Source organism: Neodiprion virginianus, chromosome 3 (genome assembly GCF_021901495.1).
Source record: "Neodiprion virginianus isolate iyNeoVirg1 chromosome 3, iyNeoVirg1.1, whole genome shotgun sequence".
Taxonomy (NCBI): Eukaryota; Metazoa; Arthropoda; class Insecta; order Hymenoptera; family Diprionidae; genus Neodiprion; species Neodiprion virginianus.
Genome location: NC_060879.1, coordinates 33,314,192 through 33,328,326, shown reverse-complemented (window position 1 = coordinate 33,328,326; position 14,135 = coordinate 33,314,192). Strand labels below are relative to the sequence as shown.

Here is a 14,135-nt window from a genome sequence, read left to right as displayed (position 1 = left end):
CCCTGATTTTAGATGATTTCCCTGCAGCTCATTTTGTTGCAATGTATTTTTTTTAATCCTCTAGTCATTTTTAAACCCTGTTTTATTATCTTTTCAAATAACCTCTCAAATATTTGAGGAAAAAATTAGGCACAAAAAACTTTGACCCTAACTCGACCTACATCAAAATTTCGATTATAAACTGTTTTTATGCTATCCGATCCAATCCAATAAGTGTGGGTGTACCCATTTCTGAAAGTAAATATCAATTATGCTTAAAACAATATTCGTCAGTGAAATGCGGACATACATTATACATGAAGTATAAATGTCCTGCAGAAGGGTTGAAGCCTGTATTTAACAGCGTGGTGTGATCCGACCAACGGGAATTGACAATTAAGTCCCACGGGATCAATGCTCTGCACGATAAGGTAAAGTTTCTGCCTCCGTTTTCCTTCCGTTACAAGTATCATAAATTTAATAAATTTATGTAAAATTGTTAAATCGACGAAGTTAAATTTAGGAAAAAGTATAACTACATATAATTACTGAATTCGTGATGACAAATTCGTGATTAGTCTTTTGACGTTAAAAAAAAATAAAAATATAAAAAAATTAAAAAAAATAAAAGAATCCATTTCCTACAGGTCCTACTGTTCATTCTCCGTCACGAATAATTTTAATCATATAAAAAACGATAATAGGCGAAGCCGACTACGTATGACGCGTACTTAGCGGAGGCGGCGGGAAGTTGAGATGCAGTTAACAAGAATCGATAAACTGCGGCAGAGGCCGTCCACCGCTACGGAAGTATGTAGAAGCTAGGGTAGGTATACGGTCTATGTGTGACACGCCTCGCTGCATCACTGCAGCCCGACGTACATAGTAAAGTACCAAGTGTACGTCACTGCGCAGCTTAAAGAATGCCAGTGCAGACGGACAGACAGCCTATCGCCAACGGTGATTCAACCCCGATTTCATGACGACGCAATCTGGCCCTTTACCAATTTCTTTCCATCGCCAGCCCCCCGAATTCTGCATCCTTATACAGAGTGTTTCTCAGTCGAAACATAATCACGGATTGTCAAAATATTCCGTAAAACCGTAGCTTGAAACTTGGAACACCGAGACAAAATATGTTACATCAATTGTGGGTTTAGAAAAGTTTATAATTCGATCAGATATTTAGCATCATTTGCACAACGAAGAAGCGTACAACTTTTACTGTACCACCCTTGTTCTTTTTCTACAGTCATAAAATTCTCGCGACTGCATGTGCCGCCCAGCCGATCTACCGTAGCGTTTTTCGTCAACCTAGTTGCAAAATGTTGTCCGTAATTCAGTTGTGACAGGCGTAACTTACCGCAAGTACAAGCATTACGTAAGAAGTTGGCACAATGCATCAGCCGAAATTGGTCCGCCTCATCAGCGTGTGGAAAAAGGTTTCTATTTGTGTTTACTATGTAACATATATATACGAAGGACAACGAATCCCGGTAACATCATCATCAGTCATGCACGAGGGGTAAATCAATGACGAAATTTTGTCACAACATCTTCATTGACTAAAAATTACCACATATTTATTTCTAGCATTGCCTCGCGCAATATCTTTGAATTTTCAAATTCTCTTATTATTTTCAAAAGTCTCTATAGAAATCTTGAAAAAAGGTGTAAATTTTTTTGCGAAAATTTTCCTGGACTTTCTCCCATCGTCCCCGCAAACATCTCCTAATATTACCTGCTATTGTACACAAAATCTCCCTTGTGATAATCGCAGGTATAAATTGTTGGGTCAACTTGAATGGAGAAGAAGAAAAAGAGAATGTGAAAAGAGGGTGTATCGTCGAATCAGTGCCTAACCGCTGACAAAGCCGGCGTGCAACGGCCGAGTCTGGATTAAATCCTGCACGCAGCATCTACGATGACCGCATACGCATGGTGGGACATTTCCGAAACTTAAGACGGTAGATTCTATATATGTATAATACAAAACAGCGAGTAGAATAAATTCGATACGTTGCAGCGGTCGAAACGGAATGGAACGGAAGTAACGGCGAAGGTAAAAGGCTAGAATAGCCGATTCATAGAAAGGAGCAAAATAACGATATTGCAAAGAGGCGAAAATCTAATTTGTAGACTTGAAAAAAAAATCTAGTAAATCCGAGTGTGGAAAATTGAAAATATAGTAGGGTCGAAACAGACAACAGCAAAATCTATAACCTGTACACCATTCTACATTATTGAGACGAATTCCGACGATTCTACATCACACCTTTCCACATTCAGACTTTTCTATTTTTCTACTTGTCCACACTTTGATGTTTTTGATTTTTTGCATTTTTTAGGGGTGCCCTAGTAGATTTCAACGGGATCGTATATATCTCGAAATATCCAAGTCCACGCATCGCGGAAAAGGGCTTAACGGCTCCGTTGTGTACACAGTTCTGCATAAAAAATAAAAGTAAAAACACTGCAATACATTTTCATTTAAGGCAGAAGTAAGGAAATTGCATGAATTCTATGAATTTACTATTGCGATTTCGGAAAATCCGTGCAATTTCTCTGTTTGTGCGTCAAATGAAAACGCATCGGAGTGTTTTTGTTCAGAACTGTGAATGGAACGTGGCCGTTAAGCCCTTTTCCGCGTTTGAGATATATGGACTTGGATATTTGGAGATACATACGACAACGTCGAAATCGATCAGGGCGCTCCCTTAAATTCTGCAAATACAATTTTCGCTTCAATAAAAATTCGATATTGTGGCCGTTCGATCTTTTCATCTCTCTATATTTTTACCCCAACCCGGAACATAACAGTCTGCAAACAGACGGCGGGTAAATTTTCCGGATTAGTGGAAATAGGCGAAAATTAGTGGTATATTCGCAAACAAGATCTGTATCAAGAGATATAAATTTATGAAAAACCAATGTAACGGGACGCCTGCGATTCTATACGCGTTGGATGCACGTCGAGTCGTCAAATGCAGGCGAGACTGCATGCAATGCACGGCGGAACTTTAACCCAGCGTTATTGATTTCAGCCGCACAGCGGGATCCAACTTCGTCGTCGTCGACGTCGTCGCCGTGGCTGCTCTGTGCCAAGCAGGAATTCCTCCTCCCCGAAGAATCTGACGCCGCGTGGAACTTTATTCGTGAAATACCCATACCAGCTGAGCTCTATGACTTACGTAACAGTTGCGATTTTTCATTCGCTGTGCAAAATTACCCGAATTATTCGATCGCGAATGCCGATTTGTGGGAATGCAATTGGTACGATTTATGCACTCACGTACATAGCTACATGCGTGATAAAATGCTTGCGTACATTTAATTCATCGAAACAAAAGACGTTCATAAAAATTTATCAAATTTTTATCCTGGGAACTGGACGCCGGATCGACGCGTTCATTCGTTGTTTCACAAACCGTAAACGAAGTCGGCGAAATTATAAAGAGAAATCTTTAAATTCTCTCGAAACACGTCACACGTCCGCTTGCGAATCAGTTATTTATGTTAGTGCCGCACGATTCGCCTCCAGGCGTGTATGTATAACGTAGGTGATAATGCTGGGATTACCGTCCGAATTCCCTGACCTTCGTAACTATGCGATCTTCATATTCAAACAGCTTCGCAATATCAGATGCCGCGGATGGTGCGAGTATAATCGGTCAAAGGGTAAATTAATTAAAAACAAATGTGAAATTCAAGAAGGCGTTTCAAAAGTACCGTCTGCACGTTACAGCGTACAGGTGCCACAAACTTGTTCTCTGCCAAAAAGAACAGTTTCTCAAACTGTATATAATATGCATAGTAACGCATAAATCGTACATACGTATCCTTTACTCGTTGTAACGAAAATCGTTCATCAAAAGCAAATAGAATCAAGGTTCTAAGATCGTAACTGCAGTTGAGTACAATATAGTCTCACACGAAATTTTTATATGATAATGAATTTAAAATGATCTGCAATCTTATATCTTATTGTACTAGTTAAATAACAGAATACCTAACACTGTTCAAATAACGTGTTGAAATTTTTTTTTTGATCGAATTCTGTGTTACTAAATTCGATAAATTTTCGAACGAAACCATGAGGCTAAGAAGCGAAGTGCAGGCATTTATTATTACTAATAAGCAGAGCGAGTTACAAGCACTCAAATTTCGGTAAAATCTTCAACGTTGTATAAAATAACATTCCGGGTTACTTTTTTTTTCTTCAACACTGACAAATAAGTTATAACACAATACCTAACAAAACATACGGATGAATCATTGTAACGTCATTAATACAACTAGAGCTTGTTATCGCAGAAATGAAAGAAAAAAAAGGTAAACAAGAATTTCCAGGAAAGTTATGCAATAATTACGGGTGTCTAGCGGTCCGAAACGCGAGCTAGAGGAAAAAAGTAATAAATGAAGAGGAGGGTAAAAAACGGTCGGAGAAGTGCTCGATTCTTTGATTCGATGAGAAGGAAAAAATTTTAATTATCCACAACTGTCGAATAAACTATCTCCACCACGCATAAATAATATTTTCGTGATCTCTCTTCAGAGACACCATAGCGGAGAAGAAATAATTGCGTCGGAGAATTTTCCCGAATGTTTCTGCACTGCACGTGCATCGGAAAAAAAACCGTGGAGAGGATAAAAAGCGTACGACGCGTGGTCGGTTTGAAGATACGAACAACGTGCGATTTGAAAGGAAGAAGAAAGTGAAAAAAAAGGCCGACAGTATCGTATCTATTATGCAGCGCGTGCAGCGAATCATTCGTGCGTGTTCCGAAACGCGTCGAAACGCGTCGAAACCCGCACGGGTGATGAAAGAAAATTCATTTTGACCAAGTTCTTGAACCGCGTGGATCTAAAAGTATTACTACGTCAGGTGATAAAATGCCGTAGCAAAAACATGAGACAAATTAATCGCTGGATGCGTACGCATGTAGTAAATTCCTACATACATAGATACTTATCATCAGGCAGCAATTAGCCGGTTATGAAGAGTGGTGGGACGGGGGAGGGGGTAGGGGGGAGGGCAGACTGGATGCAGGTACTGGTACAAATTACAGTCGTGACGACTTTGCTTACCTTCATGTTATTGTCGACGATGAATTCCATTGTACATAGCTGGTAGACGATGTAGGCCCTGACTAATTCGCCGGTGGTTTTGCTCTTGAACGAGGCGATGGGGTCGTTGAATTTTAAATCAAGGGGATCAATTTGCCTCGGAACAGGTTTCGCCGTCGAATCACCGCCTCCGCCGCCACCGCCGCCCGTCGCCGAGGAGCCAGCTCCTGAAGTCCTCGCGGCAGCAGCGCCGTCATAATCGCTGTTTCCGGCTACCTGAGAAAACTGTACAGCTGCAGCGGCAGCGGCAGGACGGGTTACATTTTCTAAAATGGTCACAGGGAGGAGCGGCAGTTTCCTCCCGAACTTTGATTTAGCACAACACCTCGGCACCGATCTCAGAAACGCCATTACTCGATTGATCGATCGATTATTATTACTTCGAAATATGTGTATGGATTTATTTTTATGTACGCGTTGCTTTTACAGGGGGAAAGAAATTCTCTCTCTTTCTCTGGTGTGTGTATGTCTGTCCGTGTGCTGCGGATCCGGTCGACGAGCGGAGAATACGGATCTGTGTTCCCCGGTTTAATAAGATTTATTGCACTCTTTTTTCACGTGGGAATTCTCGCTCCGGCGAGGGTTGCTCCTCTCGTTGATGTTCGACCTCCTCTACCCTTATTTCGACAGTCGCGTTCCGTGTCACGAGTGATTTTAAACCCAGCGTATTCGCTTATCGACGGACGGGGGTGAACCAACCTGTCGCGACCGAGATCGGAGGCCCCAATAGCGGCGAGCCGCAATAACCCAGCAAGATCGTCGCGTCGGATGGGTTGCGTCGCGCACACTGACGCATTAGTCAAGCGCGCTCGGCGCAGATCCCAAATCGAATTGTACGCCGGGCGGCCGGGTCTGGAGTCCGATAATTTTATTATTCTCATTTCCGATTTAGACGGCGTACTATTCATAGTTTTGTGTTATAACGTTCGCGAAATACAGATTTCAATTGTCCCACGTTGCTCCGATTAATCCCTCGAACCGAATCGTTTGCCGAGCGTCTCCCATTGGCTGATACCGGAGGCGTGTCGCCTTCGGCGGCCTCCGATTGGCTCCCCCCCCCTTTTATAGTTCAGTCACGCGCCATTCGGCCGCGTGTCGCCTCGCTTCGCGACTACGGCTCTTAGATATATGCTCTAAGCTTCGGCTTCGACAATATTCGACATGCCTTCGATTTCGGTTTTTGCCGTCGCCTGCGGCAAATGTAATGACCATTGGCGATACTAGGTACGGTTTGCCGTCTCATTCATATCTGTCAATTCGCATCGGTATCTCATTATCGAATTATTCGTCTGCTCGGTCTTTTCTCTACGTTACGATGTGAATGTTTTTCGGGACACTAGTTCCGTACACGAACCCCACGAACCCTACATAACCTGTCATTCCATTCTTTATTGTTCGTGGAATATAAATCACGTCCGAAAATCTAACGTAACTAGTGTCGGTTTGGTTTTGTTTGGCATTACCAATAATCGTCACCTTACATCTCAAATCACTATTGAGGCGGTTATTTTTTCTTCACTCTGTACATTCCACTTGGTACTTAACCTGCAAAACTTGCTGCTCAATACATTCGTTCCGAATATAAAAAAAAAAAAAAAAAAAAAACTTCAACTCCTGCGTACTTGACGATAAATTATTTCAATCGTACTAATTTTATAGGCCAGTGTTTGAAAATGGAAATTTCGGAAATTCGTATAATTGTTTATGCGAATAATAATATTTTTGACAATTTAATCGTTGCTCCGAGTCATATTAGCAGTTGTAGCAAAGATTATGCAAGGCCAGACAGCGCAAACAACGAATTGAAATATGTATGTTTTAAACTGAATCGACGTGGTTTAAATTCATATCTAGTATCAAAGTATGCTTACACAATGAAAAGATCAAGTTATTATCGTCAATCGTCACTGAATATGTGGCGAGAATACTACAAATCTAAAGTACATGAAAATTCACTTTTCGTTATTTATATTAAACTACGGATGCCTAAAGTACAATATCTTGACTACAAATGGCAAGTATTTGCAAATGCCTCCTAATAAATTTACAACGAGTTTAACCATAGTAATTGAATTAAATTTAGGAATGAAAGAATTACCCAAATGGCCTTGGAACGAAGAGAACTTGACCATGCTATGTCCTGGTTGTCGACTCTTGGAGGAGGATTTTCTGCACTAGGAGAAACATTTGAACATTGTGTAAGATGAAGTTAGATTTTAATGTATGATGATGGGCGAGGCCTGTGCAAGGATTCACCTTAAATCTACCACAATCCATCAATATTACATCGAAAACCTAAAATTTTGTAAATTTTCAAAGTTTTGTATCAGCAAATTAGATTGTATGTATGTACATATATCCTTGGCATAAGAGAGTCAGACCCAATTTTTTGTACTAATTTGATGTTTCTTATTTACCACCTATATTTGATATTATATACAATTTTCAGGCTGAGATGGCTGGAAAAATATCTGTTAGGCAACTGCAGTTGGCGCTGCGTTTAGGAGATGCGCTATTAGTAGCCAGATGCAAATTGTGGGCTGCATTGAGTTTGTTGCAACGTGGATATCTCAGGGTTTCAAAGAACATAGTTCGAGAAACTTATCGATTGAGTATAGATAAAAAAGACATACGTTTACAAAACATGTGCAAAGGAGTCTGGGCGAAACTTCAATATACTTATAAAGTTAAACGACAATTAAGAAAACCTTAGCACACGTTGGTAGATGTTGGACTTTGGTTCCAACCATTAACTTTGTATATTTGTAAATAAACTACTCATGAAAAATAACAGGCAGATTTTAATTATCACTTCAGTCAGTTTTTCAATTATCCTTGTGAGCTCTGATACTGAAAAAGTTGGATGAACCCATAATTTGCAAGTCGGAAATTAAGTCGCATATTTTTTTCATTTCATCATCTTTACCATACAGAGATCTGAAATGAGTAGATATTCAGTCATATTTTTGGGATACCTACTTAAAATTGTTTCTGTACTTTTCATTCAAGATATTATATGACTGATGGAGAGTTTATTGGGGGAAAAAATAATTTTACAAACTGATTCATTATAATTAATAAACACAACACAACACTTATTGTTAGATGATGTATGTACATAAGGTTTGGTAGATTTTTTTATTCGTTTTTATTATTAAATTACTAACTTGTGTCTGTCTTTTAGAAATCCTATAATTCCCCAATTGACAATTACTGCTGAAATTCGAATCGTACATTAAATTTCGCAAATCATATTTTGCTGTGTAGTTCTGATTCTAATGTAGGTTAATTTTCTTATAAAAGAATAAGATTTATAATGTTCCTTCATCTATTTGAAATATTCTTGTCATAGCGTAAATAATGTTTTATCATAGTACATATTATATTATTTGGTTCGTACCAGTGTATTTGAATTTTTGTTCAGTTTCACCTAATCCCATGTTGCATACACATAAAATATAGTAGCGCAAGAAAGGTTTAATTGATTTGACAAATATCTGTCCACGAATTCATCAACGTAATCCATCAATTGGTCAAACAGAAACAATGTAGTTATGATTAGATGTGATTATTTTTGGTAATTTTGTGTGCAATCGGTCGCGGTTTCAATATTGGGCATACTTTGACAATCTATCTTTGGTCAATGACTAGCAACATGACTTCACTTAACAAGCCTAGCTACTCACCAAAGGTGTACACAAATGGCTACGTATATTTGTTTCATATTTTATACATGTTTTCTTAAATCTCTAAGAATAAACGGTGAGCAATTGTTATAAAAAATTGACTTGCTGAGACATTACTCTTGATGACACCATCACGTGCAGTTCATTTATGCACTTATCAAGGGACATAAAGACTTGGACCAGCAGAAAATTCGATTCATTTTCCACATGAATAGAGCAGAAGGTAGGAGGCAGTAAAATCTGATCTATTAGAAAATTATTTGCACCTTTCATGAAATGTGAGCGTCCAAATTATAAAGTACGTCTAGATTTTTTCAAGTTGATATTTTTGCCACCTATTGTCTAGTACTGTTACGCAATTTAAATATAAAAAGTATTTGCCAGGGTTTATTTACGCTTTTTGATCACTCCAGCTTTGTAATCAAACGTGAAATTTTTTGCTAGTAAAGGAGTGTCTGTCCCTCAGGCAGGGATGGAGTCGATGTCAGATTATACATAAAAATTCTGCCCTATCAAGGAGATTCTGAAAGAGTAATAGGTGTTCAGTGATTTTAATATGCGAGCGATGAGTTGAAAGCACGATGTGAAAACACGAGCTAAGTGCTTACAGCATATGCAAGTTTTTACCAATCTTCTGAAAGAGAAAAAGTATTCTTAGGATTAAAATTAGTTTGAAGCTTTATAATATATGTACTATACTGAGATACTGGGATATTATTTTATGTGTGTGAATGTGTGTTGAAATCGACTCCAGAACAGCCCTAATATTGAACTTTATCTCATCTATAAGAATAAATTGTTTCTGGTACTTGTTGAAAAGCGCTTATCATTGTGCAAGAGTCCCCATAGGATCCCATGCCGGTAGAACAGTGGGCTCTTGTTGAAACACAGCCATAACGTCATCAGGCACATATTTTTTATCCACAACTACTTCAAACACAAATTCTGAAAACCAGTCCGCAGATAACACGTGATAACCTTTCTCACCACGTTCATCTCCCCACGAATTTTCAACTCGGAATTTCTTGATCTTTCCGTTTGCCTGAAATAATAATAAACTGATTTACATGACGATCGTGTTTTCAGCAAAGTTGATACAATTATCGACTTTGCAGATATCTTCGAACATAATGACAACGGTGATAGTAACACGTTACAGTTGAAAAATTTAGAACTCATAATAAAAAATAGTATGAGATTGCAAGTAAAGGGATCGAATTGGTTGAAAGGTTATTGCAGCACAATGTGATACAAAATGATATAAATCAATTTTCTTATAATGACACTACGCAAATGATATGCTTCATTATATGCGTAGTGCATATACATTGCAGTTATAAATAAAATTAGGTTTAAAAGCCATCTACATGGTAAACGTTGGCTATTCTGCATAACTCGGAATCATGTTACTATTTCATGTCGCAGTGTACCAGAATAAAAATACCCACTGAGATAAGTGACAATTTTTATCTCCTCGTGGCATGTGTTAAATAAACAGTAAGGAATGAACAAATAGGGAGTGCTTTGGCGAGACGCATTTTAACAACTGACTGCAGAAATTGACCAAACGAATCGAGACTTACATCGGTAGAGACTGCAGTAAATGCCATCGCGTGAGTCATCATAGAATCTCCATATAGTAATCTGTCCGCCTTGGTTAGACCAATTTGAACATCTGTCCCGAATACTAGTTTGAAATCGTGCGCCTCCAGATCTTGAATGCCTTGTTTCATAGCAAACCGTTTGCCGACCTCACAGCCAAACCATACTGGTTCGTTCTGCTTTATGCTTTCGGCGCAGAGGTTCATCAGTAACTCGACAGGTTGATTGTTGTATATTGTTGATCGTCCACCGACAACATTTCCCAAGTAATCAACCGTGTAGAGTTTGCCATATGGATTTGTTGGCCGGGGATCAGTTACTAAGCAGACTTTGTCGTCGACATTGAAGCTTGGCTTGACATATTTTTCATAAAACTCAACCGGTGTTATCGGTCCAATGCAATTGTAATTTTTTGTCTTGTCGTAGTATTCCCACGTAAATTTCTCTGAGGGAATACCTAGACAGATACCAATGATTCTATATATCACTGTCATTTGCTCAATGATCTGACTCTCTAAATCGGCATCTGACGCTCCGCTAGCAATCATGTCTCGCAAAGCTTTTCCAAATTCTCTGAGCTTACTTTTCAGTAGGCTGTTCATACGCATGGTAGACTCACAGCTAAATGATTCTGGAAACAGCTTCTTTGGAACAAGACCGTGTCTGTTTATGAGATTCACAATCATGTCCCATTGACCACCGTCGCATGTTGGGTCGTGTAGAAGCCATGACACTAGCCGGCCATTCACTGATTCTCCTGACCTAGCTGCCTTCACCATGTTGTGTAGGAAGTAATTGCATCGTTCGAGCTGAAATTAAGTTACATTCTTGTATGCATCAACCAACAGCTTTCATCCAATGCTTTCACTACTTTGGTACAACGTTTTTAATTGGAAATGTTTGGATTAAAATTGTTGACCCCATTTTTAAAACAAAACTTAAAACTTTCTGCAAACTGTACCTTATCCCAGAAAAATAAGTATCCCTGACTAAATTCAAATTCCTCCAAGTTGTGCTGTTGCATAAACGGAATTCGCATAACATTCAGAGTGGCAAAAATCCAGCAACGTCCAGAGTTCTTCTGATTTGTAATCGGCTTTCCTTCCAACTCGACTTTGTGGTTGAAGACATGTTGAGCCTCTTCGATGTACTTACGAGACATGCATGCCTCGAGAGGATCGATTTTGGTGCATACGTTTTGAGCCAAAACATTTTTCTCATTCTCGTAAAACTTGTTGCGCAGTTCGTTGATTATGTCCGGAGTGAGAGCCCTTGCTGCTTGAAGAAGATGGTACTTGATTACTTGAGCTCAATAAGATTAAACATGAGATCAACATGTATCTGTTCATAGTTCCAAATCCTCTATTATCATCAAACCCAAAGTCACTTGCTTAAATTGAAAGAACGTGATTATACTTGTAGAAAACTGTTTATCCTATTGCTGTGCATTTCACATAGATGGATATAAGCTGCATCATACTAACTGCAAGCTTGTTATAAAATACGATTCAAGTTACGAATAATTGTACAGATTGACCAACTGAGCTCGTTTCCAAGGTGTGGCTGGGGAATTTGATTAGTTTAATTTTTTGGTTCGCGATATGGCTTACCAACTAAATATAATTGGAAACATTGTAGAGGTACTCAAGTCAATTATCGTGATACGCAATTAATTTATAAATATATCAATTTAGTTAATATTAATGCAGGGTGAAATAATACAAGCGTATGTATATTGATATACAAACTGAACAAGTATGTTTAAAGGCGAAGCCACTTTCTCTTATGTATTTTTACTGATCACCACAGCTGCTCTGGCACATTTCTAATAGAAAACCATACTATGAATGTAGGCAGACCTTGATTCATTTCAGTCAATGCATACAAAGAGGTACTGTATTCAGTTACCGATGATTGAGTAGTTTTATAAGGTTTAAATTTGCGATGTTAACTTTGCAAAGCATTTTCAATAAAAATCGTTACTACGTGACTTCAGGATTGCCCCAAATTCAGTGAACTGTAATAAAGTAAAAACAAAATTGATATTTCGAAAATTTAACTTCATTGCTGACTCAATAGTTGCAAAACAGTGATTCATGTTTAGTGTTTCGCTGTGTCAGCATTCTATTAATTGACTAATATTATGCCGTTTCTTCATTTCTGCAACAGATGGCAATGTATTGGAGTGTTTATGGTCAGAATTGCATACAAAATCGCGCGTTTAAGCCTTTTTTCACTCCCTTGCGCTTGCCCTGTTGTTGCGAAAAGAAAATTCTCAATAACAGTATCTGAGGAAAGAGTTTTGTCTTAATAAGCAATGGCAGTAGAGAAAACAAAAGATAGCGTACATTTTGATCCATATGTATAAATAAAAAGGGGCTATATTAGGTGCAACGAAGTAGAAATATTTGGTATAACAGTGTAAACGAATCGTCAAGAGTATCGCGGGTACATCCAACGATAAGTCGAATAATATTATGAATTTGAGGAATGACATCAGCAAGATAGGAGCGTGTCCTCTGCGTCGAAAGTCCGGGCAGCTGTCAAAACACTTTGTTCCCACCCCGCCCCGACCCGTCCGCCTCAATTCTTCCCTCATACCGCCCGATTGGTCAAACTGACAGCTCTCCAGCTGAGCCCAGAGTTGACCTATTTAGCTACGTCATATACTAACCTCTATTAAAATTGCATTTACAACGTTTGATGAGATACGAGTCGCAAATAAACGTCTGGGTCTGTTTCAAAGTATTTTATGGTGTATAAATGACATTTTTTCACGGGGAATTTCATAGAACATTGCCTGTAAAATGACTCAGCAAAAAAAAAAAAAAAAAACCACCCACTCGTGTTGTCGCCTCTTACAGTATAGCGATATGAAATCCCTCGTAACTACAAGTACCGCTATTGTTACAACAAGTTTGAATACAAATGCAGTTTGTATCAGATTGTTGGCTAAATGAATTTAGTGGAAAAACTCTACGCGTACGCAAGTATCTAGGTTAAATAATATATTTTCGAGTTGAGGTAGAGGTTTACTTACAGGCAACCATCGTTCGGCAATTACGAGTTGATTTCTTCGACGCCCGAGAAACAGTGGCAGCTAAAACGAAACGCGCCGGAGTATCGTATAGTCCAGCTGATTGTTGAAAGGCGATGGCGACGCGGCGCGAGACGAGACTACTGCCTCTGGTGACCGGGCGAGGAACTAGATCGAGATTCTATCGATGGTTTCGCCGAGTTGAGGTAAATAAAGTATGATATCAGTGTAAAGTATGCGTGGCTTTTGACCTCATTCTTTGGTCGGAATAAATTTTAATGATTTCTACTACTGGTATTAACAGAGATTGCAGAAGAAAGCGAAAATTATAAATCTAAATCATTGTAATCGTCTATTCTAGGATATATATATACCTATGTAGAGACCTTGGTTTCAGAAGGAACGCGACTGTCACACGACGCGCAAATTTCAAACGCACAGATTTAATGTACTACGAAAATGTGCTAATTACACTCATCATTGACTGATGGTACAGTACAGGTAGCAGGATGTCTCAGGATATTGCTCCATATGCTACCAATGTATTTCTCATGAAAATCTGTGATTTACAACAATTTGCAATTGGCCAATCCGGTAGTATTTGAGCGCTAGAACCAATTCAAAACAGCTCCCGAGCGTATGACGATCCGCCAGTTGAGTTCTGAGTCATCGGATGCTACCGGATTGGTCAATTTCAAACGGCT

The 14,135-nt window shown here is 38.9% G+C and overlaps 3 protein-coding genes across 8 annotated transcripts in view; 1 reads left to right on the top strand and 2 right to left on the bottom strand.

Annotated features, from left to right (window-relative positions):
* The window catches only part of LOC124300975 (proline dehydrogenase 1, mitochondrial), a 28,011-nt gene extending 22,112 nt beyond the window's left edge, over positions 1 to 5,899 (bottom strand). For both annotated transcript variants that reach the window (XM_046755523.1, XM_046755524.1), the window contains exon 1: positions 5,068 to 5,899. In XM_046755523.1, the coding sequence (XP_046611479.1) occupies positions 5,068 to 5,457 (390 nt within the window). In that variant the 5' untranslated portion in view covers positions 5,458 to 5,899. The remainder of the gene's footprint in view (positions 1 to 5,067) is intronic.
* Positions 5,900 to 6,017: 118 nt separating this feature from the next.
* Positions 6,018 to 9,425, top strand: LOC124300981 (uncharacterized protein F58A4.6). Of its 3 annotated transcripts, XM_046755542.1 has the most exons (4): positions 6,018 to 6,248; positions 6,293 to 6,330; positions 7,190 to 7,304; positions 7,556 to 9,425. In XM_046755542.1, exons 2-4 carry the CDS (start codon positions 6,311 to 6,313, stop codon positions 7,817 to 7,819), a joined length of 399 nt encoding a protein of 132 aa, XP_046611498.1. In that variant the 5' UTR covers positions 6,018 to 6,248; positions 6,293 to 6,310; the 3' UTR covers positions 7,820 to 9,425. The 3 variants fall into 3 exon arrangements, with proteins under 3 accessions (XP_046611498.1, XP_046611497.1, XP_046611499.1); XM_046755541.1 differs by lacking the exons at positions 6,018 to 6,248; positions 6,293 to 6,330 and adding an exon at positions 6,337 to 7,120; XM_046755543.1 differs by lacking the exons at positions 6,018 to 6,248; positions 6,293 to 6,330 and adding an exon at positions 6,796 to 6,917.
* Positions 8,119 to 13,582, bottom strand: LOC124300978 (bleomycin hydrolase). Of its 3 annotated transcripts, none has more exons than XM_046755535.1 (4): positions 13,435 to 13,582; positions 11,356 to 11,669; positions 10,376 to 11,203; positions 8,119 to 9,834 (listed from the first exon to the last, which is right to left on the bottom strand). In XM_046755535.1, exons 1-4 carry the CDS (start codon positions 13,442 to 13,444, stop codon positions 9,619 to 9,621), a joined length of 1,368 nt encoding a protein of 455 aa, XP_046611491.1. In that variant the 5' UTR covers positions 13,445 to 13,582; the 3' UTR covers positions 8,119 to 9,618. The 3 variants fall into 3 exon arrangements, with proteins under 3 accessions (XP_046611491.1, XP_046611490.1, XP_046611492.1); XM_046755534.1 differs by having other exon boundaries at positions 11,356 to 11,672; positions 13,435 to 13,557; XM_046755536.1 differs by lacking the exon at positions 13,435 to 13,582 and adding an exon at positions 12,743 to 12,937.
* Between the last annotated feature and the right edge of the window lie 553 nt (positions 13,583 to 14,135).